The sequence below is a fragment of the Acipenser ruthenus genome, chromosome 18, assembly GCF_902713425.1.
Source record: "Acipenser ruthenus chromosome 18, fAciRut3.2 maternal haplotype, whole genome shotgun sequence".
Taxonomy (NCBI): domain Eukaryota; kingdom Metazoa; phylum Chordata; class Actinopteri; order Acipenseriformes; family Acipenseridae; genus Acipenser; species Acipenser ruthenus.
In genome coordinates this window covers 1,355,887-1,368,284 of record NC_081206.1, presented here as the reverse complement: position 1 = coordinate 1,368,284, position 12,398 = coordinate 1,355,887, and the positions used below count along the sequence as shown (strand labels likewise).

Below are 12,398 nucleotides of genomic sequence, written 5' to 3'. Positions count from 1 at the left end.
TTCTAGATTGATAGACAGGATAAGCCCACAATAGTCTTTCTTCTTTCCAGCCCTGGGAGGGACAGTCGAGGCTTTAAATCCGTCTCTTGTCTTTTAGAGGCAGTGGTTTTTTATTATTATTATTAGCTATGGCAACAGTACAGATTGTGACCAAGATTTCCTTTTTTGAACATTATTGCTGGTTGAGCAGAAACTTCTCTTTTGATTTGTTTTGTATTTTAATTTTGGAAATAAATTCCACCTCTAGTCATAGTTTGGGTGTTTTAAGTTGAAATGACAGTTTACAAACCTTTTCTTTACAGAAAGCGTTCATCCTGCCACACAAGGATTGTGATCTGTATTAGGGGCAGTATCATAGAGTGGAAAGATTATTACAGGACATTACAAGATAGTGCTGGAGATTTGCAGAGTTTATTAAGATAGTGTTGAACCGTTAGATCTCTAACAGCATGTACAAGGATGGTGTATCACACCAAATTCTACGATTGCTTAATCTCAGGGATTGATTAATCAGATATTGAGTTTGAAACTTATTTCAGAACTTGGCAACTAAGACCACAGTGAACTATTTTTCAGAGTTCAAGTTACTTGTAAAATGTTATAGCTAACTTGAAACATGCAAGTGTTTAAAAACTGAAAACAATTTAAAAGGTCTAATTAAGCAAACGATCAGTTCAGTGAAGGGTCTCGTTCAGTAATCGAGAGTTCAGTTGGAATGAAAACCAGCAGACCCAGTGGGTCCCCAGCACCAGGGTTGAGAAGCACTGGCTTAGAGGCTTCAATTCCAGTTACCGCTTTGCAGTCCATCATGCTCATAAAAAGACCCTTTTATAATGAAGTAACCCTATCCAAGCCCTTTCCCTCAGTGCATCTCTATGCAATCAAGCTAATCAGGCAGCTACAGATGAGACATCAGCCCTGGTTACAGTGGACACAATAGAATACAAAGCAGAGAACACAGTAACAGCAAGCAGTGGGAAAAGAATTTGCTTTTTTAAAGTTCCAACCGGCCCATTTTCCAGCCCCCTGGAACTGCCTACATCACTAGGCATGGAGATGCATGGGGACGCGCTTTGCCAATATGAATTGCATACTCAAAGAGGCCACCCGGTACAAACCCCATCAATCAGCCCCATTCACATGGGAGTGGCGCTGGCTGCTTTGTCTCACCTAACGAGGGGCTCCAGCCCAAAGGAGCGCATCCCATCATTTGGAAGGGGGGGGGGGGGGGGGGGACACATTCGCTAGCTCCAGCTGTCAGGCAGCTTGTCGGTAGGTAACGAACGAGGCCTGTCACTCACCCAGCAGTGGACTGCCTGTCAGGGCTGTTTTAAAAGGTTACAATTATGAAGCCATTAACAAAGACATGCTTTAATCTGTAAGAGATTCCAGAGTGATAGAGTGAGGCTGATAAAGGCAATGACAGGGGTGGATGGATGGATGGATGGGGGTTGCATGATGGCATGTGAGATCCTGTTTTCCTGCATCATTTGATTAGAGTTTGTAACTTGTGGATCTTCACACCCTGCTGAGAGCAGGGGGGAGGTGTTGCATAATCAAATGCATCTTTCCAATTCACCACATTGGATTTGTGTTTGTAAGCTGTTCTTGAAACCACATTGATGAGGCCAGCCTTAGTAACACCTTCAGAGGCTTCGCATCAATGAAATCCTGGAGTCACATTAATCACAGGGTATAAGAAAATACACAGCAGAAATGCACTCACAAAATAAGGGCAGACTTTTACATACATTATATATATATAATCTATATAATCAGTAGCAGTGTGTTTCCTACCCTCATTGTGTGGCATAGCAGTTTACTAGCGACCCGTACACAGACAAGCACGTTTCTTAGTGATTGAGGAGTAGCAGTGGATTCCTTAAGACCATTCGCAATTGCCTAAAAGGATAACTCAGCAATCAGGAACTTACCCCGCCTATCCTTCTGAGGATAAGGCACAGATAGAGCTGCAGGTTTATTACATCTAACTAACATGAGATAACAAGACCACTAAACTGATGGTGTGGTGTGGTGTTAATACAGACAGCTCTAGAACATGTGCGTTGTTTGCATACCCTCTTTTAATTATTCAGGTGGTTGTGATGTTAGATTTGACGCCACTTCAAATCAATTGAATTGGCCTCGTGTCATTTTATCGTGTCATCGTTCTCAGCTCAATCCCTCACTGCATGAATTGACTCCCCCAGGTACCCCAGAAATAGCGCATACAGACAGGCAGTCTGCGTATCACTGACACGTAAGCAGGACACGTGGCAAACGGCTCAAATGTAGGTAGATATTTCGGGTTTAATCAACCAGTGTGTGCTGCTTCTAGTGTTTTCAAAACCTCTGTGCAGCTGGTGTGAGTAAACTGCTGAGACAACATGTGATTCCAGACCAAGGTATCTCCGCAGCCAGCAGCGTGATGGTGAGCGCAAACGCGCTGCTCCGACATGCCGCGGGCGACAGGTGACGCACACCTGTATTGTTCCCTGTTTTGCTAAAGGCGAGGGAAGACTCAAAAGCGAACCATCTAAACACAGTACAGATGGTATCTCGGCTTGTTTGTTTCATCATTAACATTCTGCAACCGCCCGCTTCCCCTCTGCACACCTCTCCAGCCCCTCGGGTCAGCTCCTTCGCGCAAGTTGAGCAAATCGGCCCTGCCTAGTTAGTAAACTGGGAGCACTGGGGCTGGCCCTCTGCGTTCCCCTGTGCACCGTGACAACAGACCGACTGGCAACACTGTCTGCTGATTGCTAAGTAAGACAGCATGATTAAAGCCAGGACGTATTATAATGTGTGTGTTAAGATCAGGGCAGCAGTGTGGAGTAGTGGTTAGGGCTCTGGACTCTTGACCGGAGGGTTGTGGGTTCAATCCCCAGTGGGGGACACTGCTGCTGTACCCTTGAGCAAGGTACTTTACCTAGATTGCTCCAGTAAAAACCCAACTATATAAATGGGTAATTGTATATAAAATAATGTGATATCTGTATAATGTGAAATAATGTGATATCTTGTAACAATTGTAAGTCGCCCTGGATAAGGGCGTCTGCTAAGAAATATTATTATTATTATTATTATTTATTTCTTAGCAGACGCCCTTATCCAGGGCGACTTACAATCGTAAGCAAAAACATTTCAAGCGTTACAATACAAGTAAGAGCAAGAAATACAATAACTTTTGTTCAAGCAAAGTACAAGTTTGACAAACCACAATTCAATAATACAGCAGATAATAGTGATAGTTACATCAGGATATGATTAAATAGTGATAGTTACATCAGGATGTGATTAAATACACAGTACTACAGGTTAAAAACTTGGCAGATTACAGTATTCTGAAGTACAGGATTAAATGCAGTAAAATAGGGGGCAGATAAGGGCAAAATAAAGCACATTTACATGAAGGGTGATAGTGTCCCAGGATACAAACAGAGGATAAATAATAATAATAATAATAATAAGATCATTTGGAAGAGCATTGCCACTGATTCTCTTCATGAATGTGCTACAATCCGTTTATTATTCAATATTATTTGAATGCAGGCAGCTGGATTATGACATTATTTCCAATAGAGCAGCTTCAAAGAGCTCCTGTTCTGAGCTCAAATATGTCATGGAAAAATCAGAAAGAATCGCGTTATTGTGTTGCGTGTCTTTAAGTTATTTTTCAATGATCTTCGGACACCCTTGCAATGAAGACCCCCGCCTCTGTGTGGTTAATCCTGTTTAAAGAATGAATTTGCTGATAAAGTTATCGGTACCTATTGTGAACTTTGTTTTACCTACAAGATCAAATCTGTTGACGCGCATCTGCTACAGCGTGTAAACAGAGCACGCGGTATTCCTATTCATGAACTCGTGACTTTTAAATACTGGGGGGGGGGGGGGGGGGGGGGGGGGGGGTTACATTTTATAATGGGATTGGTTTGCAAACCGCAAATGCGCCCATTATCAAGTCATTAACGACTGACACATTATCATTCACATTGGCCTAAGCCCGTTTCACCAATAGCTGTAGCAGGGCCTGCAGAGACATGGCCTTATCAGGATAAGACGGAACGCATTCTAACACCTTCAAACCCCTAATCAACAGCATAGCTTTTTAAATGCAACATTGCAGCAGTTAACCTGATGAGATTCTGAAAAGAAACGCGTTCTCCTAATATAATTGCTCAGTATTACAGTTCAGTATTTTTTTCTTTTTTTTAACATTGTGAACAAAAGTATAAAATGATCACAAGCAAATACAGGGTCCTTAATTTGTATATTTTCCACCGAAAATTATACTGTGCGCTGGAATTCAACCGTACAATTATTATTATTATTATTATTATTATTATTATTATTATTATTATTATTATTATTATTATTAATGTATTTATTTATATGAGTCATTAACAGTAAGCCGCTGGTAATTCAATTGTGTGAATACCTAATCGAAGTGATTGATCACATATTCTTTATTAAAAGGTGTAAGCTCTTTAATGAACTGATAACAAACACATGAAGTCGCGTTTTCTGAGAACAAGATGACTGGTTCCCTTATCCAGCCTCGCGCCATTAGCCTGCCCAAACTTACATTATGTGAAGTTTATATAAAACATTGGGAGAGTTATTCAGTGTTGTCTATATTAGCTTGGTATTCAGTATTTGTATAATAATATAGTAAATAATAGCATATACACCCCGTCCATCTGTTATTTTTTTTTATCGGCTAATGCTAAATGTATGTTTTTTTTCTTTTGTGAGTGGCAAATACTTGTTATTCATCGACTTTTTAAAATTAACGTATCCTTAAAATAAACAATACAAGCAAGCTGCTGGCATTACAGCGTTTCAATATTTAGCAAACATGTATTTTGTGAGACATGTCTAAAAATTAAACAAACCAATGCTGCAGGAAACTTTATAGATTGACTTATCAATATAAACAACTTTATATAGAGAGAGAGTTATCAAACTATATAGAGAGTTATCAAACTGTATATAGAGAGTTATCAATATTAACAACTTTATATATATAGAATTCTCAAACTTTATATAAAGAGTTACCAAATTTTATATATAGAGTTATCAAACTTTATATAAAGAGTTACCAAATTTTATATATAGAGTTATCAAACTTTATATAAAGAGTTACCAAATTTTATATATAGAGTTATCAAACTTTATAGTTATCAAACTTTATATATTGAGTTATAAATCTAATATATATATATATATATATATATATATATATATATATATATATATATATATATTAAGAACGGTTAAAATAGCCAGATTTTTTTTTTTTTTTTACACCAAGAAAAAATGTATACATTTATTAATGGCGAAATTCTAATCTCGATGAAAATAGCACGACGCGTTTCTCGAAATATACTTTTGCAAACCGGTATTGTGCAGAAAGACCTTTGAAACGAAGGCGTTAAACAAAGTTGTTTTTTTGCTTGGAATGTACTTAAAAAGACAATCGCTAGTCGGTGTTCGTGGTGGATGATCCCAGGAATACTTTCCTGTCTCTCTGATGATTATACACAAGGCATTGAGAGATCTGTGACAGACTCAAACGAAACACAATACAAGCGTTTAAAGTGAGATTACAGGGCGGGCTTGGTTGCGGTTTGGTTAATTGAAAATGTTAATTGAAGTCACAGTCATGCTCGTAATTAAATGATTACAATCTTGACCTGAAGGCGGACGCTTAAGCGACAGGTCTTTAAAACGCTCAGCCAGCATTGCTGCTCTGAAGCCGGTCGGTTCACGGGTTTACTGGGAGAGTACGTTATATTTAACCCTACCAGGTGAAATGAACAGCATCGTAGTTTATACTATTGGGTTATAACACAACTCAACTCATTAAAACACAACAAAAGAAGCATGCCAGTCAGGCTAAATGCACGTCTACAAAAAGAAATGTGTGCTCAAGAAGGATTCGTTTCAAACAAGTGCAATCCATCACATTGTTTAGAGAAGTGTTGAAACCACCAAGTTCAGTTTTAACAGTGCAGCCCAGCGTGTTCCTGTATTATATTTAATAGCGCGACCCAGCGTGTTCCTGTATTATATTTAATAGCGCGACCCAGCGTGTTCCTGTATTATATTTAATAGCGCGACCCAGCGTGTTCCTGTATTATATTTAATAGCGCGACCCAGCGTGTTCCTGTATTATATTTAATAGCGCGACCCAGCGTGTTCCTGTATTATATTTAATAGCGCGACCCAGCGTGTTCCTGTATTATATTTAATAGCGCAATCCAGCGTGTTCCTGTATTATATTTAATAGCGCGACCCAGCGTGTTCCTGTATTATATTTAATAGCGCGACCCAGCGTGTTCCTGTATTATTACAAACATTCACCCTTAACTTCAAACCTTTAGTCCCAGATCAGAACAGGTTTCGGCTAATACCTCATCAATTACAATCGCTCATGATATTAATACAGAGTATCTTAACAACGAACAAACGGATCAGTGGGGATTATAATGAATTGAATTTGATTAGCACCCGCGTCTGTAAATAACCCCTTCATTTGAAATGGTTTGTACTGTTCCTGATTACCTTGACTGGCGTTCTTCATGTATCTGAATTGATCAGATCACCTCGATGGAATTGTCCAGCTTGATAAACGCATCTGTGATACCGGGGTCCAGTCATTCCTCCACCGAGAACAGTCCTCTCTCATTTCATAGCTCTGTTTTCGGCTTCAGACCTTCTTTGTGAAAAGCAAACCCAATCAGTTTGTCAGTTTACTATAACCTCTTGAAAATTCGTGAAAATTCATTTTGGCGCAGAAATTTGATAGGAGTGTGATACAATATGAATTTTAAATGCGTTTTAGTATTTATATACTTTGCATGTTATAATATTCATTTTGGGAAGACCGAAACATTTTTCCAAACAATTACAAATAAAGACATGACTTATGTTTGGGCTTATTAGCAATATTTGGTTTTACAGTATAAAATGTGATATGTTATGGCAGATCATCAGAATGCCTATGAAAAGTATGGAGCCTAATATTATACACAATAAACAACCATTCGGGGAAGAAAAAACGATTGGGTATGAGTGTTCTGTGGTAAAAATGCGCATTAGCCTTTCACATATATGGACTGGAGCCAGATTTATGATAAAACATTTCAGATGGCTTAACAAGCAACGGCTACAATTAGTAAAACCTATGAAACACACACACACACACACACACACACACACACACACACACACGTCCCATCGAAACTCTTAACAGTGGGCAGGTATGTATTGTAAAGCCACGCACAGTAATTTACACAATTTCTTTGAATCTGATTTAGCCTTTAATGACACTCCAGCACACAGGATTTTAACTCTTGCTTTGAATGGACTTCACACACGCCAAATACTCACTTTTTAGTGAACAAAAAAAAGGACAAAACACTTTTCAAATGCCACATAAAACAAGGTCTATTGTAGATGCAAATAGTGTTTTTTTTAACCCTTTGATACAACTCCTGTAAATTCCGGCGTATTAATTTATATAAAGATGAAATCTTATTGTACTGTAATGGATTCGATTAAAACAAAAGTAGACCTATGTGTCTCTTTGAATGGATTAACGAGCTACAGCGCCTTTAGTAACGAGCTGTCAATCTCTGTGGATAAGCACGCCCCCCGCCACAGCTCGCTATATGAAGGGCGGCCCCGGCTCAGGCAGCGTCACTGGAATTTCGAGTCTCGAGTGTTCCAAGATGCCTGCGTCACAGATGGGATTTGGAGATTTCTTTATTGGGAAAAACATCAACATGCCGCATGGATATCAGACTATGGTTTTGGAGTGCCCACCTGGGGTCCCCCCTGTTCCTGGTCACCCTGCAGTAGCTGGAGCACCCCTGTCCTATCCTGGGATGCAGGGCTACAGTTTCATCCCCTATCTGCATCTGGGACACAACATGAGACAAATGGTACGTATGGTTTAATGCTTATAGTCTTTATCTGTATCCATATACTTTAAAGTGTTTTGTGATATTTTATATTAGAGATGGAGGCTAGGTTTGTGTCATGCAGTTTTAAATTAAATTCTGGAGTTTAATCGTTGCCCAATTACGCACTACCAACATTCCATATTTGCTTAATCAACTCCCTTTATCCATCCTCTTTCTGGAGTTATAATTGTTAAATAGTTAATTCAATATAAATGTTCCTTGCAGAGTCCCTATCAGCTGAAGTCAGCGTCTCCCTACCACCAGGCTCTCCTCGGCCAAGGTGCACCCTTCTACTCGCCCTACCGAGCCGTGGCAGCTGACGACCCGGGTAGGGCAGGCAAAGCGGCCGCCCGAGAGAGCACCGGAGCGCTCAAGGCCTGGCTCAGCGAGCACCTGAAGAACCCCTACCCGACCAAGGGCGAGAAGGTCATGCTGGCCATTGTCACCAAGATGAGCCTCACCCAGGTCTCCACCTGGTTCGCCAACGCCAGGAGGAGACTGAAGAAGGAAAACAAAGTGAGCTGGGTGTGCAAGAACAAATCCGACGAGGAGAGCGAGAGCGAGGAAGAGGAGGCTGGAGAGAAAAGCGAGCGTGCGGAGGAGGAGGAGGAGGAGGAGGAGGAAGACATTGATTTACAGACTGTGGATGACAATGAGAAAGAACGATCTGGGTCTGACGGTTCCGACCAGGAGTCCACCAGGACTCCAGACAGGCTCAGTCCAGCGACTCCAGGGGACGCGCTAAAGGAATCGGAAAGAAAGACTGAAAATAAGGGGGTCACACGCTTGGGTGATTATACTAAACCCCAACTAGGAGCTAAAGAGAACACACAGCCTCAGAAACCCCAAATATGGTCCTTGGTCGAGACAGCAACCTCGGGCACGGGGCACAGTGCAGTGCAGAAAAGACCCGTTCATCATATCAAGAGCCAGGACACTGGCGGCTTGTGGGCGGATTTGGCTGTCAGGAACGGACAGTATTTTCCTGTGTATTTGCCAGCACATTACACCCAGAGACAAACCCTTCCCGGCGGTATGAACTGTTAGTATGGAAGCTGTCGGACACGACCGCATCCGTCTCTAAGTGCACTTCATTTACAGTTTCAAAGTGACTATTCTCATTGTAAAAGCCATTGCATTCGCTTCTCATTTCTTTTTTTAAATATACTATGTATTTTTGTACATGATGTAAATAATAAATCTTTTTTTTAATACCTTAATTGTATAATATTTATGCAATAAATGCTTTGAAATCTAAACAGAAAATGTTTTGTGGATTTTGTCTGTATCAGTTAGCAGCCGGTAGTGCAGCATTCTGAACCAATTCACAAACTGTTACTTTTTATTTTTTTACTTTTAAAATATACAATATACAATTTTCGTTTAGTTTTATTAAGAATTAAAGTGGTCAAATTAAGATAAATACAGCTAAATAATCTTTTTTTTCATTTTTACAATAGTGTGCTATAATAAAATGCCGTTTAGTTAATTATTACTAACTGCACAATTTATCAAAAGTTAGCATTAGAAGTTATGTATGCAATTACTTGTGTGACTGATAACAATGTTTGAATAAACAGCGTTCCTGTGCATTGCAGATATGTGCAAAAACAATGCGAACATGTTTTTAACTTTATAACAAGTAATTCAGATTTAAAAACCAATACAAAACGCCGGCATATTCCGATAAGCAGTCTTCAGGAAACGCCGCGGAGAATGTTTTAGTATTTTACGACTGTTGTCATTAAAATAAAAATATTGAACAGTAAAGAGCCCACATACTGTCGTCTTGTCTTTGTCTTCTTTAAGTTAAGAGTTTTAGAAGTTATTTACACGTCATATTACTAATGAGTCCTTAGTAATGACTAAGCCGTACCTGACTATCGCTCTAAAATATTACATTACGCATGCACAGAGTACCACAGCCAGCAGCGAGTTTATTTTACCAGCAAATATTGCAAAATCAAAAGACATATTCAAAAAACTCTGCATAATAATAATAATAATAATAATAATAATAATAATAATAATCAAGTCTTACACGCTAATGATCTTCACAATGGTACATGCAGTAATGAACTGAATTGAGATTCAAGACATTTTAGAAATATGACATCGATGTTGAAACTATTCGGTAGCAATACAAATAAATAGAAATGTTCTCTAGTGTAGCCTGTGTGTCTCAGATTTATATCGTACGATGTATGCTGAACTGTACGATAATAATCATATCAGTAAGTAGCCTACCATACATTTCCGATAGTGATTTGTATTTTGCGTGTGTGTGTGCGTGTGTGTGTTTATTAAAAACAGAATAGCTATAGCTACTATAACTAATGCATTACTCTGCATATAATCGGGTATCATTAACAAAACCGCAGGAGCATCCCTGGACAAAACCGCTGTGTCACCACACTGTAGAGTTTTTAAAACCCGCTGCTTCTCCACAATTCTGTAATTCATGGTATAGGTTATACAACACGACACAGCCATTTATTTAAATTTGTTTACATTTATAGGATTTTATTGCACACAATAAACAATTTTAACATTTGTAACCCAGTGGATATTTACAGGATGTGCAAAAGTATCTGCCAGAATGGAAATAGGATAACTTTACTTCATTTTTATATAACAAAGCATTCACATTGTGAGGTTTAAATACTTGCTAATTACAATGAAATAACATTACCCTAGGAGAAGCTTTATAAATACCAAAATGAAGTGCACTTTACAAGAAAACGCATTTCCTTGAATGGTTGCAGTTTACTTTCGTATACCACAAGACAAACCGTGTCTCTGGGTGTAACGTGCTGGCAAATACACAGGAAAATACTGTCCGTTCCTGACAGCCAAATCCGCCCACAAGCCGCCAGTGTCCTGGCTCTTGATATGATGAACGGGTCTTTTCTGCACTGCACTGTGCCCCGTGCCCGAGGTTGCTGTCTCGACCAAGGACCATATTTGGGGTTTCTGAGGCTGTGTGTTCTCTTTAGCTCCTAGTTGGGGTTTAGTATAATCACCCAAGCGTGTGACCCCCTTATTTTCAGTCTTTCTTTCCGATTCCTTTAGCGCGTCCCCTGGAGTCACTGGACTGAGCCTGTCTGGAGTCCTGGTGGACTCCTGGTCGGAACCGTCAGACGCAGATCCTTCTTTCTCATTGTCATCCACAGTCTGTAAATCAATGTCTTCCTCCTCCTCCTCCTCCTCCTCCGCACGCTCGCTTTTCTCTCCAGCCTCTTCCTCGCTCTCGCTCTCCTCGTCGGATTTGTTCTTGCACATCCAGCTCACTTTGTTTTCCTTCTTCAGTCTCCTCCTGGCGTTGGCGAACCAGGTGGAGACCTGGGTGAGGCTCATCTTGGTGACAATGGCCAGCATGACCTTCTCGCCCTTGGTCGGGTAGGGGTTCTTCAGGTGCTCGCTGAGCCAGGCCTTGAGCGCTCCGGTGCTCTCTCGGGCGGCCCCTTTGCCTGCCCTACCCGGGTCGTCAGCTGCCACGGCTCGGTAGGGCGAGTAGAAGGGTGCACCTTGGCCGAGGAGAGCCTGGTGGTAGGGAGACGCTGACTTCAGCTGATAGGGACTCTGCAAGGAACATTTATATTGAATTAACTATTTAACAATTATAACTCCAGAAAGAGGATGGATAAAGGGAGTTGATTAAGCAAATATGGAATGTTGGTAGTGCGTAATTGGGCAACGACTAAACTCCAGAATTTAATTTAAAACTGCATGACACAAACCTAGCCTCCATCTCTAATATAAAATATCACAAAACACTTTAAAGCATATGGATACAGATAAAGACTATAAGCATTAAACCATACGTACCATTTGTCTCATGTTGTGTCCCAGATGCAGATAGGGGATGAAACTGTAGCCCTGCATCCCAGGATAGGACAGGGGTGCTCCAGCTACTGCAGGGTGACCAGGAACAGGGGGGACCCCAGGTGGGCACTCCAAAACCATAGTCTGATATCCATGCGGCATGTTGATGTTTTTCCCAATAAAGAAATCTCCAAATCCCATCTGTGACGCAGGCATCTTGGAACACTCGAGACTCGAAATTCCAGTGACGCTGCCTGAGCCGGGGCCGTCCTTCATATAGCGAGCTGTGACAGAAGAGGCGCGTTTATCCACTGAGATTGACACGTCATGACCAAAGGCGCTACCTGTAAAGTGATAGACCTTCAAAGAGACACTGTACTTTTGTAAGTTGTACTTCTTAAGGCAAATTCATTTACAATGTGATTGGCAAGACATTGCTAAAAGTTTTGCAAATCAACCCATTTTTTAATTAACATAGTATTAATCTGATATGCAAATGTATAAGTTAAATAAATATTATGGATAAAGGCGTCTGCCAAATAAATAAATACATTATTATTATTATTATTATTATTATTATTATTATTATTATTATTATTA

The 12,398-nt window shown here is 40.2% G+C and overlaps 2 protein-coding genes across 2 annotated transcripts; one reads left to right on the top strand and one right to left on the bottom strand.

Annotated features, from left to right (window-relative positions):
* Window positions 1-7,008: 7,008 nt before the first annotated feature.
* On the top strand, window positions 7,009-9,275 carry LOC117422404 (iroquois-class homeodomain protein IRX-1-like). Its single transcript, XM_034037397.3, has 2 exons — window positions 7,009-7,952; window positions 8,199-9,275. Exons 1-2 carry the CDS (start codon window positions 7,680-7,682, stop codon window positions 9,018-9,020), a joined length of 1,095 nt encoding a protein of 364 aa, XP_033893288.3. The 5' UTR covers window positions 7,009-7,679; the 3' UTR covers window positions 9,021-9,275.
* Window positions 9,276-10,485: 1,210 nt separating this feature from the next.
* LOC117422411 (iroquois-class homeodomain protein IRX-1-like) lies at window positions 10,486-12,055 on the bottom strand. The gene is made up of 2 exons (XM_034037410.3): window positions 11,802-12,055; window positions 10,486-11,555 (listed from the first exon to the last, which is right to left on the bottom strand). Exons 1-2 carry the CDS (start codon window positions 12,012-12,014, stop codon window positions 10,740-10,742), a joined length of 1,029 nt encoding a protein of 342 aa, XP_033893301.3. The 5' UTR covers window positions 12,015-12,055; the 3' UTR covers window positions 10,486-10,739.
* Between the last annotated feature and the right edge of the window lie 343 nt (window positions 12,056-12,398).

Bases quoted from the DNA above. Each gene is read 5' to 3' on its own strand.
- LOC117422404 (XM_034037397.3), top strand. From the start codon at position 7,680: ATGAAGGGCGGCCCCGGCTCAGGCAGCGTCACTGGAATTTCGAGTCTC. The intron at 7,953-8,198 runs GTACGTATGGTT...TGTTCCTTGCAG, and splicing joins GACACAACATGAGACAAATG to AGTCCCTATCAGCTGAAGTC.
- LOC117422411 (XM_034037410.3), bottom strand. From the start codon at position 12,014: ATGCCTGCGTCACAGATGGGATTTGGAGATTTCTTTATTGGGAAAAAC. The intron at 11,556-11,801 runs GTACGTATGGTT...TGTTCCTTGCAG, and splicing joins GACACAACATGAGACAAATG to AGTCCCTATCAGCTGAAGTC.